Source organism: Ammospiza nelsoni, chromosome 11 (assembly GCF_027579445.1).
Source record: "Ammospiza nelsoni isolate bAmmNel1 chromosome 11, bAmmNel1.pri, whole genome shotgun sequence".
Lineage (NCBI taxonomy): Eukaryota > Metazoa > Chordata > Aves > Passeriformes > Passerellidae > Ammospiza > Ammospiza nelsoni.
In genome coordinates, this window is record NC_080643.1 from 19141391 (window position 1) to 19161138 (window position 19748).

General features: G+C 54.2%; 3 protein-coding genes across 7 annotated transcripts in view; 1 reads left to right on the forward strand and 2 right to left on the reverse strand.

Moving 5' to 3' along the window:
- Positions 1 to 166: 166 nt before the first annotated feature.
- On the reverse strand, positions 167 to 4688 carry MKRN2OS (MKRN2 opposite strand). Its single transcript, XM_059480478.1, has 4 exons — positions 4376 to 4688; positions 3529 to 3578; positions 2800 to 2962; positions 167 to 849 (listed from the first exon to the last, which is right to left on the reverse strand). Exons 1-4 carry the CDS (start codon positions 4570 to 4572, stop codon positions 603 to 605), a joined length of 657 nt encoding a protein of 218 aa, XP_059336461.1. The 5' UTR covers positions 4573 to 4688; the 3' UTR covers positions 167 to 602.
- On the forward strand, positions 4603 to 18207 carry MKRN2 (makorin ring finger protein 2). Of its 2 annotated transcripts, none has more exons than XM_059480476.1 (8): positions 4603 to 4736; positions 5521 to 5649; positions 6337 to 6482; positions 9487 to 9827; positions 11646 to 11860; positions 13261 to 13371; positions 13782 to 13926; positions 15031 to 18207. In XM_059480476.1, the coding sequence occupies exons 1-8, from the start codon at positions 4711 to 4713 to the stop codon at positions 15181 to 15183; spliced, it is 1266 nt and encodes a 421-aa protein (XP_059336459.1). In that variant the 5' UTR covers positions 4603 to 4710; the 3' UTR covers positions 15184 to 18207. The 2 variants fall into 2 exon arrangements, with proteins under 2 accessions (XP_059336459.1, XP_059336460.1); XM_059480477.1 differs by having other exon boundaries at positions 9511 to 9827.
- The window catches only part of RAF1 (Raf-1 proto-oncogene, serine/threonine kinase), a 43101-nt gene continuing 41426 nt past the window's right edge, over positions 18074 to 19748 (reverse strand). For all 4 annotated transcript variants that reach the window (XM_059480475.1, XM_059480474.1, XM_059480472.1 and 1 more), the window contains one exon: positions 18074 to 19288. In XM_059480475.1, coding sequence (XP_059336458.1) covers positions 19148 to 19288 — 141 coding nt within the window. In that variant the 3' untranslated portion in view covers positions 18074 to 19147. The remainder of the gene's footprint in view (positions 19289 to 19748) is intronic.

Genomic DNA, 19748 nt, shown 5'->3' on the forward strand with positions numbered 1-19748 from the left:
ACCTTTCCCCATCTGGGTGAGAAGTGTTTCTTCCCTTGGGATTTGCAGCTTCACATTCAGGTATCTGAACTCCACCTTGGCTTCTTTCCTTTACCCTGCTTTACACCTTGGCTTCTTTACTTTACCCAGTTCAGAGTGGAAAATGAAATCTGATAGGCAAAGAGGCTGGATTTATTTGTTGGTACATTTATTAGTGTTTAAAGGAAAGGAAATTAAAGGAAATTAAGTCAGACAGGGATGGGATTTAGCAGCACACAAGCACATGTTCCCTTTTTTCACTCAGCAGTAAACAGTATGACAGAAAAGGCCATTTTGGTTTGTTACAGCTGCAGTTCCCACAGTTCATCTGTAAATCCCTGAACTCCACAGCAGTTCTGATTTCTGCTGTGAAGTTTTTGCAGAACAGAGCACACAGTGAATGTTAAATCACAGAACATTTTTCCACAGGAACAGATCCATGGAAATTCCCTGTAGGGTGTACATTGTGTGCGTGTGACTTCCCTGAAATGCACAAGCTCGGTACCCTGAGGTGCGGGCTTTAGTTAAAGGTGTTTTTACCCACATTAAACCTTAACCCCTGAGGTGCCCGTCCCTTCCCACCGCTACCCCAGCGGGCCGCGGTTCCCGGGCAGGCTCTGCTGCTGCTGCTCAGCCAGGGGCACGATGTGGATGTCGCTGTGCTGCAGCAGCCGCTGCAGCCGCAGGTAGCGGGCGGCGTCCCGGGTGCGGGGCAGCACGAAGCGCTCCGTGAACTCCGCCTTGCTCAGCGCGGCCCCGCCCCGGCCCTGCCGCACGCGGTTGATGAACGCCAGGGCGAAGGTGAAACAGTTGTGCTGCTGCTCCTCGTACCTGGGGAAACGCCTCACTCAGCAGGGCAGTGCCACTGTCACACAGCCCTGAGCGGGGCAGTGTCACTGTCACACAGCCCTGAGCGGGGCAGTGTCACTGTCACACAGCCCTGAGCGGGGCAGTGCCACTGTCACACACCCCTGAGCAGGGCAGTGTCACTGTCACACAGCCCCGAGCGGGGCAGTGTCACTGTCACACAGCCCTCAGCAGGGCAGTGTCACTGTCACACACCCCTGAGCGGGGCAGTGTCACTGTCACACAGCCCTGAGCAGGGCAGTGTCACTGTCACACACCCCTCAGCAGGGCAGTGTCACTGTCACACAGCCCTGAGCAGGGCAGTGACACTGACAGACACCCCTGAGCGGGGCAGTGTCACTGTCACACAGCCCTGAGCGGGGCAGTGTCACTGTCACACAGCCCCGAGCGGGGCAGTGTCACTGTCACACAGCCCTGAGCGGGGCAGTGTCACTGACAGACACCCCTGAGTGGGGCAGTGTCACTGTCACACACCCCTCAGCGGGGCAGTGTCACTGTCACACAGCCCTCAGCGGGGCAGTGTCACTGTCACACAGCCCTGAGCAGGGCAGTGTCACTGTCACACACCCCTGAGCAGGGCAGTGTCACTGTCACACAGCCCTCAGCAGGGCAGTGTCACTGTCACACAGCCCTGAGCAGGGCAGTGACACTGACCAACACCCCTGAGCAGGGCAGTGACACTGTCACACAGCCCTCAGCGGGGCAGTGTCACTGTCACACACCCTCAGCAGGGCACTGCCACCCAGCACCACCCTAAGGAGCGTTTACTCCAGGAATACTCTCCAGTTACTCCCCCTCCCTCCCAGTTGTTCCATATCTTCCTCACAAGTGGCACCTCCCAGCCTGAGCTCTGTAAAAATGAGAGCTGCAAGGCTTGACAAAAAGCAGTTCTTATTTTTTATACTATTTTTTGCTTTTACCTTGTTAACCTTTGCTCTTCCAGCTATTGTTGCAGCCCTTCCCCGCAGCCCCAGAGTTAACTCTTTGTGTGCCACCACGGGTGAGTGGGAGCTCATTTCAAACCCTACCAGTGATTTCTCTGCCACCCTGCAGTAAGGGAAAAGCTTCCAGAAAACCAGACTGGGCTTGGCCTGAACCCAAAAAGGAGTTATAGGAGCTACAGTTCCTGTCCACTGAAAAAATAAGCAGAGGATTTAATTAAAGTTGTTTTCAGTTCAGTGGTCACTGGTGTGGCTGTGGAAAAAGGAAAAGCAGGGCAAGCCAGGGGAAGGGATGCACACATCTCTGCTCTTCTGCCAGGGATCTTTGGGTGTCAGGGCACTTTTAATATTACTGGGAACTGTAAAAGTGACACAAGTTCTGTTGGTTTTACCAGCTCTGTAAACATCTAAAACTTCTGCTCTAAATCAAATTTTCCATCTCTTCTGGGGGGTAATGTTTGATCCCTGAAATTTTATAGTCAGCACATACAGAATTGCTAAAAAATGCTTTTGATTTGATTTTTTTTTTCTTTTATGGTTGCATTCATTCAGTGGCACCCAGGCAGGCTCTGAGGGACAATCCCAGGAGTGCTGCTTTCCTGCTCTGTCACCAGCAGAGCAGAAATCAGCCTGCTCTCCATTTCTCACCACAACATCAAAAACAACAACAGGGCAAGGATCCCATCACTGTGCTCAGCCTTTAAATGCAAACTCACCTAAAACTGACAGAAAAATAATTATGGAGTTGTGCCTGGACTTTTGTACTCAGCAGCATGCAGGTGATGTTCAGTGAACTGAGGCTTTAATACAAAATCCCCTAAACCTCTCGCTTTAGAGCTTTCATGTTCCAGCAGCTGAGTTTTACCTAAAGCTCAGCCCATTCTGTGCAGGCAGGCCAGGCCGGGCTGCCAGGAGTGGAGTCCTGAGTGAGCCCAGAGCCCACCCCAAAGCCAGCCCAGCAGCCAGCACACACCTGTGGGGGAGCCAGGCCTCTTCCAGGGAGAACTCGTGCAGGAGGCTGTCCCAGTGCTGCAGCAGCTCCCCGGCGTCAGGCTGCAGCAGGGGGACGCAGACGCACTGCTCCCAGCCCCTGGCATCCCTGTGCACGCCCTCCTGGTCGTAGCTGTACACCACACCTGCAAACACACACACACACAGAGCTTTCTTCTCGCCCAGCTTCCCACCAGCAGAGCAGGAAATGCAGCCCTGGCTCCCAGCAAACGCCTGGGCTCGTTCTCAACAGCGCGGTTTGAAAAAAGGGTTGGCTCTTTAATAATCAGAGCAACAATCAGGCTTCATTTTTAACCCCCAAAGGAGACTGGCTTTGTATGAAATGCACACCTGGAATGATGTTGTACAGGGTGGGCCTGCTCTAGGTAGAGCCCAATAGAATTTTTAATGTGGCTTTTAAAAATTATTTTTAATTAGGGATGTTTTAGAATTAGCAAAAAGTGTGTTAAACTCAATTAAAGTGTAATTCCTTTAACGCAAGCCTAGCCTTTCATTCCAAGGGTGGAAGGCACCCGTGTATTCCATTCAGTGCCTGTTCAATCCATTCAGGGGAATGGATCTGCTCTGGAGCTGTGCTGCGGGGTGAGACCACTCCCAATGAGCCTATCCCGGGATATCGCGAGCTGGCACACCCAGACCAGCAGGGGCGGCAGCGGGAGGGGGCGCGGCCGGGCCCGCAGGCGCCGCTCACCCCGGGAGCTGCTGATGCCCACGTGCAGGTCGCTGTGCCCGTCGTAGCCGCTGCGGGAGGGGCAGAGCGGCGCTGAGGGACAGCGGGGTCCGGCACAGCCCGGCAGGGCTGCCCCTCAGCGGCCGGGGTGACAGCCTGCCTTCCCCAGAGCTGCGAGCCCCGGCCCGCCCGCTCCCCTTCCTCCCTTCCCTTCCCTTCCCGTTCCTCTTCCCCTTCCCTTCCCCGTTCCCCTTCCCGTGCCCTCCCATTTCATTTCCTTCCCCCTTCGTTTTGCATTCCCTTTTCCCGCCCATTCCCTTCCCTGCCCACTCCCTTTCCCTCCCCATTCCTTCTCAGCGCCCGCCCCTTGCCCATCCCTATTCCCTCCCCTTTTCCCTCCCATTCCCCACTCTCCTCCCTCTTCCCCTCCCGTTCCATTCCCCGTTCCCTCAGTGCCCACCCCTTTCCCAACCCCTTTCCCCCCCATTTCCCTCTCAGTGCCCGCCCCATTGCGATTCCCCATTCCCTCCCCGTTCCCGTCCCATTACCCTGTCCTTTTGCTTCCCCATCCCCTATTCCCGTGTCCCGCCCCGTTCCCATTCCCCATTCCCCTTTCCTGTCCCGCCCCGTTCCCGCCCCGTTCCCATTCCTGTTCCCGCCCCGTTCCCTTCCCACTCCCATGTCCCTCCCCGTTCCCTCCCCATTCCTCATTTCCCATTCCCGTTCCCATTCCCACTCCCACTCCCATTCCCGTTCCCGTCCCCACTCCCACTCCCATTCCCGTTCCCGCCCTTTCCCCGCCCCGTTCCCGCCCTTTCCCCGCCCCGTTCCCGCCCTTTCCGCTCCCTCAGCGCCCCCTGGCGGTTACTCCAGGAAGGTGCCGCGGGTCGGCCTGACGAGGAAGGCGCGGGGCTGCCCGTGGCCGTGCCGGAAGGGGCTGTCCAGGCGCACAGGCGCCGAGGCCAGCCCGGCTCCGCGCAGGTCCCCTCCGCACGCGGGGCAGCGCGGCGGCGCGCGCCGGCAGTACAGGAGCGCGCGGCAGTGGCGCACGCGCAGCACCGCCATGGCCCGGCGCGCCGGCCTAAACCGTCCGGCCGGAAACGCGGCCGCGGGGCGGGACGGGGCCGCGACCACGCCCCCCGTACCGCGGAACCTCCGTGCACGGCGTGAGGAGCCGGGCGGGCCGGACAGTGCGGCGGCACGATGAGCACGAAGCAGGTGACGTGCAGGTGAGCGCGGCCCGGCCGGGCCAGACCCGCAGAGCCCTCAGAGACGGCAGAGACGGCAGAGCCCTCACGGCCCGCAGAGCCCTCAGAGACGGCAGAGACGGCAGAGCCCTCACGGCCCGCAGAGCCCTCAGAGACGGCAGAGCCCTCACGGCCCGCAGAGCCCTCAGAGACGGCAGAGCCCTCACGGCCCGCAGAGCCCTCAGAGACGGCAGAGCCCTCACGGCCCGTAGAGCCCTCACGGCCCGCAGAGCCCTCACGGCCCTCACGGCCCTCGGGCTCCCCGCAGGCACCGCCTCCGCCCCTGCCCCGCGCCTCGTTCCGCTCTCACGCCCCCCACGCTCCGCCCGGCCCCGGAGCCTTCAGACCCCTCAAACACCGGCCCGGCCCCTGTCCCGCTCCTCACAGCCCTTCGCTCCGCTCTCCCCCGTCAGCACCGGCCCGTGCCGAGCTGGGTGTCGTGGCTGCCCCCTGTCCCCTCCTTGTGCCCAGCCCTGCCGCTGCCCCGGGGGCTGCCCGGTGTCCCGGCCGGAGGTGCCCGGGGAACGGGCGGGGTCAGCAGGGCCGGCTCCTCCCGGGCTGCTCGGGGAGTTTTGTTCACGAAGGGGCGCTGGGTCCCGAGTGCCCGTCCCTGGCGGTGGCCGTGGGCGCTCTGCTCGGGCGCAGCTCGGGCTCCAGGGCTGGAGCGCTTTGCCGGCCCCGCTGCTTCTGCACAAACGAAGCGCGGCAAAGCCGAGCGTGGCGGCAGCGCCCGCCCTGAGCGAGCCGCGTCTCTCTCTCCCCGCAGGTATTTCTTGCAGGGCGTGTGTCGGGAGGGCAGCAAATGCCTGTTCTCCCATGACCTGGCCACCAGCAAATCCTCCACCATCTGCAAGTACTACCAGAAGGGGCAGTGTGCCTACGGCTCCCGCTGCAGGTGAGCGCCGAGCCGGGCACCGCGGGGGCTCCTGGGCAGGAAATCATTTCCTAAATGTGAGTTTTGCCCTCAGAGCCTAAAGCCGCTTTCACCTGCAGCGCTGCAGTTGTGCTCTGGCTCAGTGTCAGCGCTCGTTCTGCCCTGTGGGAATGGAGCTTTGGGGAGGGCTCAGCAGTTCCACAGCTCTCCCTGGGGTCTGCAGGTTAAAGCTCCCAGGGGAATGCTCTGAGGAGAACCAGGCATGGACTGATCCCTGCCGCTCCCTCAGCTCCCTGCCTGGTCTGACCCATGAGCCAGGCCGGGGTCAGGCCCTGGAGCTGCTCTGGCTGCTCCTGAGGGCTCAGGCAGGGCCTGGCTGTGCTCCTCCTGCCTGGGGCGCTCCTGGCGAATATTTCTGTCCCCTGAAAATATTGCACACTTGGCTGTGTCCGTGGAGCAGCCCCTTCACTCCTCTGGCTGCTCCTGCTCTGCTGCTGCAGCGTGTCCCCAGTTCTGCTGGAATGTGTCCCCGTTTCCCTGCTTTCCCTGTGCTGTCCCCCCGGTCCCTCGCTCTGTCCGGGATCCCGTCCCCCCCCGGCTCAGCCGTGTGTCCGGTGTCCCGGTGCCGTTTCCGTGTCCCGGTGCCGTTTCCATGTCCCGCTTTGTGTCCCGGTGCCGTTTCCGTGTCCCGGTGCCGTTTCCCCGCAGGTATGACCACGTGAAGCTGCCCCCGGGCGGAGCCGCGGCCCCGCCGCCCCCCGCGGCCCCGGGCAGCCCCCGGGCGCCCCCCGAGCCCGGCGCCGGCGCCCCCCGCAGCCGGAGGGAGAAGAGGACGCTGGTGCTGCGGGACAGGAGTGAGTGGGAGCCGCTGTGCCGGCCGCGGGCAGGGACGGCGGGAGGAGGGAGGTGCTGTCCCCGGTGCCTATCGGAGCCCCAAGGCCAGCCCGAGCCTTGGAGGTGACAGCTCCCAGCGGGCTCCCGGGGGGAGGGAGGGAGGGGAATGTTCTGTTGTTCTGTCCTGGGGCGTCAGGCTCTGCTCCCGGAGCTGTGTGAGCCCTCAGGCCTGGGGAGCTCCAGGCTGGACATCAGGAAGAGTTTTTTCATGGAGAGGATTGTCAGGCATTGGGGGAGAGCCCTCATCCCTGCAGGTGGGCAGGTGTCCCCTTCAGTGAGAGCTGATGTCTCCTTTCTCTATAGTTTAGTATAGTTTTAGTATAGCATATAATGTAATGTAATGTAATGTAATGTAATATAATATAATATAATATAATATAATATAATATAATATAATATAATATAATATAATATAATATCAGCTTTCTGAGAACATGGAGTCACATTCTCACCTCCCACCTCGTCCTGGGCACTCAGACCCCCCAGGCTGGGCTGGCAGAGCTGCCTGCAGGAGCAGCAGGGTGCCCTGGGTGTCCCTTGCTGCAGTTCCCTCCATCCCACAGCCCTGCAGGGCAGCTCTGCCCCCTCAGCCCTCCCTGGTCCTGTGCTCAGTGGGCACAGAGGGCTCTGGAGCAGCTGGGACCTGGCAGAGCCCTGCCCTTGTGGGAATGCTTCAGTTCCTACTGAGGCTGCAATGCTCTCATGTGGCAGTGTCCCTGCTGTCCCAGTGTCCCTGTGTTCCCAGTGTCCCTCTGTCCCAGTGTCCTGCTGTCCCAGTGTCCCAGTGCTGACCAGCAGCCACAGAACCTTTAGGACCCCCTGTGCCATGAGCTGCAGGAGCAGCTGTTGTCCCTGCAGTGCCACCTCAGTGAGGGGGCTGCCCTCAGCTCCCATCTTTTCCCATGGATGTGCTTCATCCTGGGCTTTCTCCCTCAGTTCCAGCTCCAGGTCACTGTCCCACTGACCACACTTGTGCCTGTCTCATAAATGCCTTTATCTTCTAGCTCCACAAAAATGTGTTCCAAACCTGTCCCCCCTCAGAGAGAATCTAAAACATCCAAGTAGGGAAGTTTCCTTCTTTGAGCATCTCTCAAGTTACAAACATGCTGAAGGAAAGGTGGGAATATTTTCAGTCTTCTACCAAAAGAGACTTTTCTGCACAACTTTCACTCCAACTGTCACTGAAGGGACCATCAGTTCAAAAGGCTGAGACATCTTAATTTGTGTTTTTGGCCTCCTGCTGCACTCCCAGAGCAGAGTTTGTCTCTGCACAGGGGAGCAGTGATAGAATTTGTTTTATTTTTAGGGTTGTACTTTGTTCTAGGGGGGTTGGAAGTTGCATCTAACACCTCCCCTTATTATGGGGTGCTGGGGTTGGTTGTAGCAGCAGTTGCAGGGTGTGGTTGACTGGTAAATTTGGGGGTTTCTTTTCTCTCCTTGTGCTTGTTATGGTTTACTTAGGAGGGATTGCTCAAGTCCAGAAACAAACACAAGCCCTGTGTGTCCTGAACTGAGCAATTCCAACTGGAACTCCCACTAACCACACTTTCACCTGTCTCATAAATGCCTTTATCTTCTAGCTCCTCAAAAAATGTGTTCCAAACATGTTCCCCCTCAGAGAGAAGGAGTCCAGGGGTGTCCTGGGGTGCTTGGTCACACCTGGTGATCTCAGAGCTCTTGTCCAGCCCTGGTGATTCTGTGGTTTCCAATGGGTGTGTGACAGAGCACCCCTGAACAAATGCTGAACTCTTCAGCAGGCAATCCCTGTGATTCACAGGGGTTTTCAGGTGAGGGAAGAGACAAGAATGTTGACTCCATGTTCAGAAGGTTTGATTTATTGTCTTATGATAGATATATTACATGATAACTATACTGAAAAGAATAGAAGGAAAAGTTTCATCTCAGAAGGCTAGCTAAGAATGGAATAGAAAAGAAAATAAAAGAATGATAACAAAGGCAGCTGGCTCTGACAGAGAGAGAAATCCAAAGATCTAGAGGAGACCAATCACAGACACACCTGTTGCATTCCACAGCAGCAGATAACCATTGTTTACATTTTGTTCCTGGAGCTTCTCAGCTTCTCGGGAAGAAAAGAATCCTAAGAAAGGATTTTCATAAAAAGGTGTCTGTGACAGCCCTGGGTGTCCTGAACTGAGCAATTCCAACTGGAACTCCCACAAAGCTCTGTGCTAACGTGGGAGGAGGTGTCTGTGCTGCCTGAGGTGACAGATCCCCTCTCTGGGGAGGATCCTCACTGCTGGGGCAGTCTGAGGAGGGTTCCAGCGTGGGGGGTTCCAGAGCATCTCTCTGTCCTGGGGTGCTGGGTCACACCTGATGATCTTGGAGATTTTGTCCAGCCCTGATGATTTCCAGTGGTTTGTGACAGAGCACACCTGCACAAATGCTGAACTCTTCAGCAGGCAGCCTGGGTAAATCCCTGTGATTCACGAGCAGAGGGGCTCAGAGATGAGACCCCACTGGGGAGGAAAATTTAACCCTTAAAGAATCAGGCACTGCTGGGGCTGAGCCCAGTGCCTCTGCTTGTCCCACTGTTTTGCAGAGACAGCCAAAAACTCCACAACTTTGTGAAAGTTGTAACGCCAATATGTTTATTGCAGCGCTGGATGCGTGTGGGAATCATTCCCCTAAAATGACACGTGTACTTCTGGGAACTTCAGGTCTCTTCTTATCCCCCTCTCAAGTACATATGCATACAATTTCACAATGGGTTCATACATATTCATTTTTATGAATTTTGCGTGACATTTGCTGCTAGTTCTTCTTTATCAGAAAGAATTCCTAGGTCAGGTTGATCTGCTTTCATAGCAGACTCTCTTTATCACCCTCTGTCTCCTCCCCTTATCTCTGTCATTCATGGAAGCAGTTTCCCTTGAGCCTAGGCTGTGCAATCAGGCTACGCAGATGTACATTTCACCTAACTCAAACTGGGTTTCTATTCTGGAGAATCTCTCCTGTGTCTCACGGCAGAGCTGTGCGGCTCCAGCGAGGAGCAGGCGCCGCCCAGCGCGGCCGGGGCGGTGCCGTGCTGCCCCGAGCCCGGCGGTGCCGAGGAGGAGGAGGCGCCCAAGCCGCACTCGTACCTGGAGGCCATCTGCAGCGGGCTGGAGGAGGCGGCGCCCGGCGGCTGCCCCGGCGCCCCGGCCCAGCAGCTGTGTCCCTACGCCGCCGCCGGCGCCTGCCACTTCGGGGAGCGCTGCCTCTACCTGCACGGGCAGCTCTGCGAGATCTGCGGCCTCCAGGTGCTGCACCCCTTCGACCCGGAGCAGAGGAAAGCCCACGAGATGGTAAACGGGGAGTGGGCAGCTCGGGGCAGGGCTGGGGCTGCTCTCAGCTTAGAGTAGGATGAGAATAGCGGAGAGGTGAAAAGTGTTGTAATGTAGGGGTCTGAGCCCGTGTATCACCTTGTAAATTGTAGGGTTGTCTTGGTTTGGAAAGACAGGAGTCTGCTAAGGAAGGAGAGCCTCTCCGGAAATGGAGAATGTAAACCCTCCCCACCCCTCTGAATTGCTATAAATTTTAAATGAAGGGGCTCTGAGGTAAAAATATGGGAGCAGGAAATAACAGTTCTTTAATAGGGAAGAAAAATAAAATTATAAAATAAACAATGCAGTACACTAGAACAACACTGACAGAGTGAGAACCCAGCCTGACACCCTGTTGGTAGCAATCCAATTGCAAATGTGGCTGCAGCCCTCCTGGACTGTCTGGGGTGGTTCTGTTGGAGCAGGGGGATCTGTAGAGAAGGATGTATTCTTCCTCTGGAGATCCAGTGGAAGGAGAGACAGCTGCTGTTCCTCTGGGGAATCCTGTGGAGAAGCCGTGCTGGTGTCTGAAACCTCTGGATTATATCTGGGTAGCAATGCTTGGCTCCTCCCTCTGGATTATATCTGGGTAGCAATGCTTGGCTCCTCCCTCTGGGCTCACATCTCCCAGTGGGATGCTGTAGTTCTTATCAGCCATGCAGTGACATTCAGTAGCTGTTATCAGCAATGTCCCCTCCTGAGGGAGGAGTGAATATGGTCACTCAGAGAGAGAGATAAGGCAAACTGCCCACTTGGCAAAGGGAATCTGCCATACAGATGGGAACTGAAAGCATCTTGCATTGCAGTCTTCAACAAGGATAGATCATGGTAGGAACAGTGCAGTGGGGAAGAGGGTAAGGGAGTAGAAATCTATTTTTAGGCTGATGGGGATTCTGAAGTTTATAATGAATTTTCATTCTCAGAAGGAGGTGAGGCTTTCTGTTCTGGAGTGGATGGAGATTGCTATTTGGATTAGGCTGATTAAGAAGGAGGTTTTGTGTTTGTGATTGTGCTGGGGATGTTCTTGAGGCTGTTGGATAGAAGTGGAAATAGGATGGGGGTGGAGGGGGTTGCCAGGGTTAAGAGTGTGAATGTGTTTAGGACTGGTGAGAGCTCCAGCTCTCCCACAGAGCTCCTCCTGTGGTTCTGGGCCAGCTCAGGCCTCTGGAGCTGAAGTGGCTGCAGGTAGCAGCTTGTGGGTTTTGCCATTTCATCCTCATCAGAGCTCCCACAGCATCCTGCAGGTCCCAGGAGAAAAGCTGTGGGAGGTCTCTGACTGAGGCACCAGCTCACCCTGCAGTGCTGTGGCAGTGGGAAGGGCTCTGGATTGTCACTGCTGGGCTGAGAAGTGCTGGAGGAAAGCTGAAATAAGAGACTAATTCCTTACCTGGGTAAAAATGAGCATCTGGTGAATGAATGTGGCCTTAATTGTAATCAGAGGAACACCTTGAGTGTGGCACGTATTCAGTGAAGTGTTTTTTGGGGACATTGGAAGCACCAAATAATTCAGTACCTGTTGTCTGACAGAGATGCACAAAGGGGTGAATGAAGCACCCTGGCATCTTTATTTCTGGCAGCTGGGAGAGCACTGAAGGCTCAAATACATGATTGAATTTAATGTTCTTTAAATTAAACTGTGCCAGTGACAGGTGGGAGTGGTGCCCTCAGTGAGTGCTCCATGCTCTCCAGAGGGAGCTGGGTGTGCCAGGCTGGCACTGGGTGCCCTCAGTGAGTGCTCCATGCTCTCCAGAGGGAGCTGGCTGTGCCCTGTGTCCCTGACAGTGCCCTGTCCCCTGACAGATGTGCATGGCAAGCTTTGAGCACGACATGGAGAGGGCCTTTGCCATCCAGGCCAGCCAGGACAAGGTGTGCAGCATCTGCATGGAGGTGGTCTATGAGAAAGCCTCAGCCTCAGAGAGGAGGTTTGGGATCCTGTCCAACTGCACCCACACCTACTGCCTGTCCTGCATCCGCCAGTGGAGGTGTGCCAAGCAGTTTGAGAACCCCATCATCAAGTGAGTGCTGCACCTGCCTGGGGCGTGGGCTGCTCTCACACAGGGGCTGGAGCTGCTCTCACACACAGGGGCTGGAGCTGCTCTCACACACAGGGGCTGGAGCTGCTCTCACACACAGGGGCTGGAGCTGCTCACACACAGGGGCTGAGCTGCTCTCACACACAGGGGCTGGAGCTGCTCACACACAGGGGCTGAGCTGCTCTCACACACAGGGGCTGGAGCTGCTCTCACACACAGGGGCTGGAGCTGCTCTCAAGGGGCTGGAGCTGCTCTCACACACAGGGGCTGGAGCTGCTGTCAGGGGGCTGGAGCTGCTGTCAGGGGGCTGGAGCTGCTGTCAGAGGGCTGGAGCTGCTCTCAAGGGGCTGGAGCTGCTCTCAGGGGCTGGAGCTGCTCTCAGGGGCTGGAGCTGCAGGTGTCAGAGCTCAGCAGAGCCTGCCCCAGCTCTGCCAGCCCCAGGGCTGTCACCTTGGTGTTTGCTGAAAAATCCCTTCACCAGGATTTCTTCTCCTGGGAAGCTGAGAGGCCTCAGAAAAGAGTGAAAACAATAATTCTCTGATTGTTTGGGAATGTGGTCTGGAGATCCTTTGCCAGCAGGTGCAGCTTTGATTGGTACCATGGGAATTGGTTTTAATTAATGACCAATCACCATCAGCTGTGTCAGACTGAGTCAGGAGCTTTCATTATCATTCTTGTTTAGCCTGCAGTGCCACCTCAGTGAGGGGGCTGCACTCAGAGCTCCCATCTTTTCCCATGGATGTGCTTCATCCTGGGCTTTCTCTCTCAGTTCCAGCTCCAGGTCACTGTCCCACTGACCACACTTGTGCCTGTCTCATAAATGCCTTTATCTTCTAGCTCCACAAAAATGTGTTCCAAACCTGTCCCCCCTCAGAGAGAATCTAAAACATCCAAGTAGGGAAGTTTCCTTCTTTGAGCATCTCTCAAGTTACAAACATGCTGAAGGAAAGGTGGGAATATTTTCAGTCTTCTACCAAAAGAGACTTTCCTGCACAACTTTCACTCCAACTGTCACTGAAGTGACCATCAGCTCAAAAGGCTGAGACATCTTAATTTGTGTTTTTGGCCTCCTGCTGCACTCCCAGAGCAGAGTTTGTCTCTGCACATGAGAGGAGTGTGCAGACTTTTGCTCAAGTCCAGAAACAAACACAAGCCCTGGGTGTCCTGAACTGAGCAATTCCAACTGGAACTCCCACAAAGCTCTGTGCTAACGTGGGAGGAGGTGTCTGTGCTGCCTGAGGTGACAGATCCCCTCTCTGGGGAGGATCCTCACTGCTGGGGCAGTCTGAGGAGGGTTCCAGCGTGGGAGGTTCCAGAGTATCAGGTCTGAGGAGGGTTCCAGCGTGGGAGGTTCCAGAGCATCTCTGTGTCCTGTCCTGCAGGTCCTGCCCCGAGTGCCGCGTCATCTCCGAGTTTGTCATCCCCAGCGTGTACTGGGTGGAAGAGCAGGAGAAGAAGAATGAGCTGATTGAAGCATTCAAGCAGGGAGTGGGGTAAGTTCAGCAGCCACCCACACCCCTCACGTTGTTCTTTAGCTGCTCTAAGGCTCAATCAATTGCTGAGCTTTTATTTTTAAACTTAATGTAATTACAGACCCCTCTGCAGAGAGCTCCTCGTCTCTGCTCACAGTTTGCTTCACTCTGTGCCTGTGCAATTGTAGGTCAGACACTCAAAATGTTGAAAATGCTCAGAAATGTTGAAGCTGCTTCAGCTCACTTGCCAAAATGGCTTCGTGTGGATCCCTCAGCCATCATTGCTGGTGCCTGAGGGAAGGAAAATGGGAATGTCACTGCTCTCAGCTCAGTGGCTGTGTTAGCAGAGCACCACTGGGGCTGTGGGCACTGAGCTGCACCTCCTTCCCTTGCAGCTGAAGGCAATAACCTGTGTGTTGTGCTTCCCTCAGGAAAAAGCCCTGCAAGTACTTTGAGCAAGGCAAAGGCACGTGTCCCTTTGGGGGGAGGTGTCTGTACCTGCACGCCTACCCCGACGGCACCCGCGCCGAGCCCGAGAAACCCAGGAAGCAGCTGAGCTCCGAGGGCACTGTCAGGGTAAGAGAGCCCTGCACCCCCTGCAGCCCCCACAACCCCCACAGAGCCCCCCTGCAGCCCCAGCTGTGCTGCTGCCACTGCTTCCTGCCATGCAGGATAAGTGGGAAAAGCCCCTCAGTGTTCCTCGGGCAAGGGTTTGTCCTTGGAGACAGAAAGTGTCTCTCATTATGCCTGGATTTTACAAATTTCTCTAGTTATGAGCCAAATGTGTATTTCTGACCAGTATAAACTGACTCACAGACTGACTGATGTGGGAGACATTGTACTCTATGAACTCTGGAGCAGTTTATTAGTTCTGCATGATTCTTGCCTTGAGAAGGGAGCTCACCCCTTTAGGCTGTCTGAGGGGCTTTGTGCCATGCTGTCCAGCACTCTGTGGCTTGGGCAGAGTTCCCTTAAGCACAGCTGAAGTTGGGGAAGCTTTGGTTCATTTTCTTCTTAGTGTGCTGAAGACAGATAATAGTCCTACTAAACATTGGCTGAGTCTGTAAAGAGCAGAAGTGCTTTTGAATACGTTTGTTTTTGTGACCAGCCCAAACCTTTCCTCACAGGGATTCTGCCCTTTAAGCTTTCACCCACAGTGCTCACAGCTCTCTCCTGTGCTGGCACTCAGGGCAGCTGAAAGGGACAAAACCTCGTGTCCCCTCCCCTGGCACACAGAGCTCACAGGCAGCTCTGGGGCTGGTTTCAATGGGGAGGTGCCAGCCCAGGCCAGGGCTGTGGGGGTGTTCACAGGACAGGGGAAGAGATGAGAATCTTGACTCCATGTTTCAGAAGGCTGATTTATTATTTTATATTAAAAGAAAATTATATACTAAAACTATACTAAAAGAATAGAAGAAAGGATTTCATCAAGAAAAGAAAAGGGATGATAAAATCTGGTGGCTGCTCACAGCCTCGCCACAGCTGGCTGTCATTGGTCATCAAATAAAAACAATTCACATGCTGGCTAAACAATTCTCCAAATCACATTCCAAAGCAGCAAAACATGGGGAAGCTGAAACTTCCCAACTTCTCAGGAGGAAAGATCCCGGCAGAAGGATTTTTTATAGAATGTATCAGTGCCAAGGGGTGCTCAGGCTGCTCTCTCTGTCTCTGCTGCAGTTCTTCAATTCCGTGCGCCTGTGGGATTTCATCGAGGACAGGGAGAGCCGGAGCGCGCCCGGCGCCGACGCCGAGGTGACGGAGCTGGGGGAGCTCTTCATGCACCTCTCTGGGGCTGAGGAGGAGCCCAGCGAGCCCCCAGAGCCCCTCTGAGCCCCCCCGAGCTGCCTGCCAGCCAGGCTTTTCTCTCCCCAGCACAGGTAGAGCAAAACGTGCCCTGCTGGTCACTTGTGCGGTCCTGGTAAAGTTTTCTGATAGTTTTTATATGGCAACAACAACAAAAGACTAAAATATATTTAAAAGAAAAAAAAAATTGGCTGCATGGAAAAAATCCCTTAATCCCAGGAGGGTTTTGTCCCTCTCTGGCCTAACATATGCTGTCTTGTGAGCTGAGTGGTAGTGTAAATACAGGTCCAGTGAAAGCGTCAGCTGGTAAAAAATGTTGCTAATTAGAGTTTGAGTGCTTTTGGGTTTTTTTCTCCACTAAATCAGCTAAATGTAGAAGTACAAAACCCGCTGGGAATAATGGTCAGTGTAGGGTTTTCTCCTTAATGATACCTCAGGTAGTACCTGGAGCTCAGAGTGGGGGCTGGTGGGTTCTCTGGGCAGGGCTGGCTCCTCAGTGCTGCCAGGGGAGCTCCCAGCCCTGTTTCACACTCACCCCAGTGTGATGAGCCTGTTTCACACTCACCCCAGTGCTCAGAGGCAGCAGTGGCTCCTGCTGCACAGCAAATGCAGCTGCACTGGTTCCTGCACTCCCTGGAGCTGCAGCAGAGGAGTGAGGTGTCTCAGAGCAGGGGGGGCTCTGCAGCACCTCAGAGCCTCCTCTCCCCTTGGCCCCAGGGATTCGTGCACATCTCTGCTGAGGTAACAGAACTGGAACTGAATTCTGGCTTTGTTAAAAATGTAATTTCTGTTGGGTTGTGAAATCTGGTACCAGAAGTTAATTCTGCCAATGCAACTGTCCCAACTTGGAATTTAAACCAAGAATTCAGCATGGACACAGCTGAGCAGGAGCTATCACTGACTCAGCCTTGTACATCACTGAGCAGTGTTTGTAAACACCAACAGAGATGTGGGGTTTGTTTTAGAGCACTTTGGTTGCCGTGGAAGGTGGTTATCTATAGCAATATAAAAGCATAAAAATAATACTTTAAAATGTGTAAGAAAGAAAGGCCAAGGACAGGAAGGTTTGTAATCAGGGGTGGGAAATGATGAAGCAAAATGTGTTCAGGGAGCCCTGGGCACACAGGGCCAGCCCTTGGGGTGGCAGAGAGCCCTGGGCACACAGGGCCAGCCCTGGGGGTGGCAGAGAGCCCTGGGCACACAGGACCAGCCCTGGGGGTGGCAGAGAGCCCTGGGCACACAGGGCCAGCCCTGGGGGTGGCAGCAGGCTCTGGGTCCTGCTGGGAAGGAGCAGCAGGAGCCTCAGCCTGGCATTCCAACACCTCAGCTGGCAGCAGGTGTTGGATCCAGGATGATCCACTCAGCTGCTGTTGGCATTTCTGGCTCAGGAGCTCCTCCCCTGTGCCAGCTGTGCCCCCTGATCTCACTGGAAATTAAATTTTCCATCATTTCCCCCTGCAGTAATTGTGGCAGGGCTCGCTGCACAGTCAGGGCTGGCCTTGCATGGCTGTAACATCAATTCCCTCTCGTGGTAAAGCTGGCCCAGCAAAGGCTGAGGGCCAGTCAGTGCAGTTGGTCAGCACTGATTACAAAGCAGAAGGTGAATTACCCTGAGAGGATGTCACACACCCAGATCAAGGGGTCAGGGACACCCAAACACCCTTTCCATCCCAGAATACTTCCCAGCCCTCACCCTCCCACTAAAGCTCATTTCCATCTGCCCCTCCACCTAAATTTTTTTGCCAGAAAGAAATATTGTCAGGAACACACTTTAAAAAAAAAAATCAATGGAGAGGATGTTCTTCACCCTAAACAGGACATTCCTGATTTACTCTGCCCCAAGAAGCCATGAGGGATAGTCTGAAATTAAAAACATAACTTGGTTTTCAAAGCTACCAGGGAATTACCATGTCTGGGTTTCCAAGTTCTTCACTCAGCACCTTTCATTTAACTGGACATCAAGTGCTGGTTAAAATAAACTCACTTATCCAAAATACTTCATTTTTTTTCAAGAAACACATGATCTAGTTTAAAAACCACAGGTTAATGGTTTCTTTTGGGAAATCAGGGTTAAAGTAAAAGCAGCTTACCTCTTCTGGGATTTTTCCTTTCATGTTTTAAGCTTATAATGAAGTGACAATTAGAGATAAATAATGTTTAGAGTTGCAGTCCAAATACAATAATATTGATAAAAACCATGCAGAAAGAAATGGAGACTTCAAGTCCCAATTTACTGTTGAGGAAGCAAAAGTCACAGAATTCTCAGTTACCACCCAGGGATTCACATCCTGCCCTTGCCCTGTTCCAGAACGTTCTGAGGCCAAACTGGAGGGGATTTCTGGGTCTGGTTCTCCCTCTCCCAGGAGCTCTGTGGGTGCTGCTGCTGCAGGGGCTGTGTGGCCATTCCAGGGCCTGTCCCAGCTCCCAGCACAGGCAGCAGCTCTGCCCAGAGCTTTGGGGTGCAGAGGGCACAGCCAGCCTGACCCCCAGTGAGGCAGAACCCCAAATGGGTTCCAGCTGTGCCCCAGTAACCACATTTCCCATTTCAGCCCCTGCTCTTTGAAAAAACCCATCTCTAGATTGACCCACCTGTTCTGCCCTCCTGGAGTTCAGCCAACACAAAACCCTCCCTTGCACCTCAGTGAAGAAGAGAAAATGGAGCCAGAGTGGGGCAGGGCAGGAGCCTGGGAGCTCATCAGGGTGTCCCAAGCAGCTGCTGCTCAGAGGTCACTACAGCACACAAACTGTCTTGTCATGACTGGAAATGTACAGGTTGTTTTATCAAGTGTGTTTTTACTTGCACTGCTGTTATTTATCCATTACTTTTTAAAAACCTATTCAGAAATGTCATTTCTTGAGTTTTCCAAATGCAGATGTCCCAGTAAGAACTGTGGCTGACTCCATTAAAATGATGACATTGAATCTTAAACCTAAAATTTAATTTATTTTATTAAAATAAGATAATCAAGAGGAACCTTGGCTTACAATAAATGCATTTTCTCAGGAGCAATAAAAACAAAAAAAAATTAAAACCCAAATCAACAAGAAAAACTGTATACGCTCAGTTTCCTCTTGCTAGTGCATCTCTTGGACAACAGCTCCTGCTGGATGCAGCCTCTGCAGGAGGGGGGACATGCTCAATCTCTGCAGGAAGGGGGACACCCTCTGCAGGAGAGGGGACACCTCAGCCTCTGCAGGAGGGGGGACATCCCTCAGTAGGAGAGGGGACACCCCCAGGCTCTCCCAGCCCAGCCCTCCTCACCCACCCTGCCTGGGCTGCACCAACAGCAGGTCCATAGTACCAAAGGCAGCTGGGAGGCTTCTCAAGATGACCAAAGCAGGACTGGCTCATCTCCTCCTCTCTGAGCAGGACAATTCAGAACAGATGCCATCCTTTTGCAAGAGTTTTTCTTCTATGTGCAAAACTATTGCAAAACTATTTTGTGTTGAATTAGCATTTGAACTTATTTCATTGGCTTGGTGAAGCTCTTAGGCAGGAGCTGATTTCCAGAGTTATTTCCTCTTCCCACTCCAGGCACAACTCCCCAGGGTGAGGTGACACTTGGCACGGGGCAGTCAGCACCAGAACATCACCTGTCCTCAGAGCCCCCTCACTGAGCCCAGAGCAAAGCCAGCCACAACCACTGCCAGACAAACAGCCATCGCTTCTGGGAAGGGCAAAATAAGGCTCAAGTGCATCTATTAAAAAAATAATAATAGATCTCTTGATTTGTAGTCTGTTACCTCTCCCAGGACAAGAGATGGTAGCAAAGGCAATGAGGAGCTGTGTCCCTGCAGGCTGAGAACTGCACGAATCCAGAGCAGCTTCCTGGTGGGGTGGGACACGGAGTCCTGCTGGAGGAGCCTGGACAGCTCGAGTTCCCCCTGCAGCCCCAGCCTGGAGCAGGGCAGGAGAGCTCAGAACAGGGGCAGAGCACTCAGAACACGGGCAGAGCACTCGGAACAGCCTGCTGGGGGCAGGGCAGAGCTCTCAGAACACGGGCAGCCTGCTGGAGGTCAGCGTGCACGAGTTGATGTCCTCGGTGTGGGCGGCGCGGTGCAGGGACGGCTCCGAGGCGCTGCGGTTGATCTTGGGCAGAGAGTGCTGCAGCAGCTCGATGGAGGACAGGATCTGGGGAAAGAGAGCTCTGAGAGGCCTGTGGGGTCTGCATTCCCTCTGCTTCCACTTAAACCTTCCATCTAAACCAACAGCAGCTCCCTCTGCTTCCATTTAAACCTTCATTCATTCATTTATCCATTCACTCACTCAGTTCTTATCCAGTTCAAGTTTCACATTAATGCTGCGTGGGGCACTGAACACAGAGTGGAGGAGCCCAGCTCTGTCAGTGCTGGGAGGGCCTCAGGGGGTTCCAGAGGTTGGGAGGATCAATTTCATCAATTTCATCAATTTTCATCAATTTACAGATATTAGGAACAATTAATGAGCATCTAAACCGCCCTCCAGCAGAGTCACAGGGAAGGAACTGCATCTTCTGCCTGATGTTCAAAAAGAACTTTCTAAACAATGCTTGACTGCAACAGCAGGAAGATATTTTTCCAAAATTGCTGATGTTTAATTAATTAATTACTCA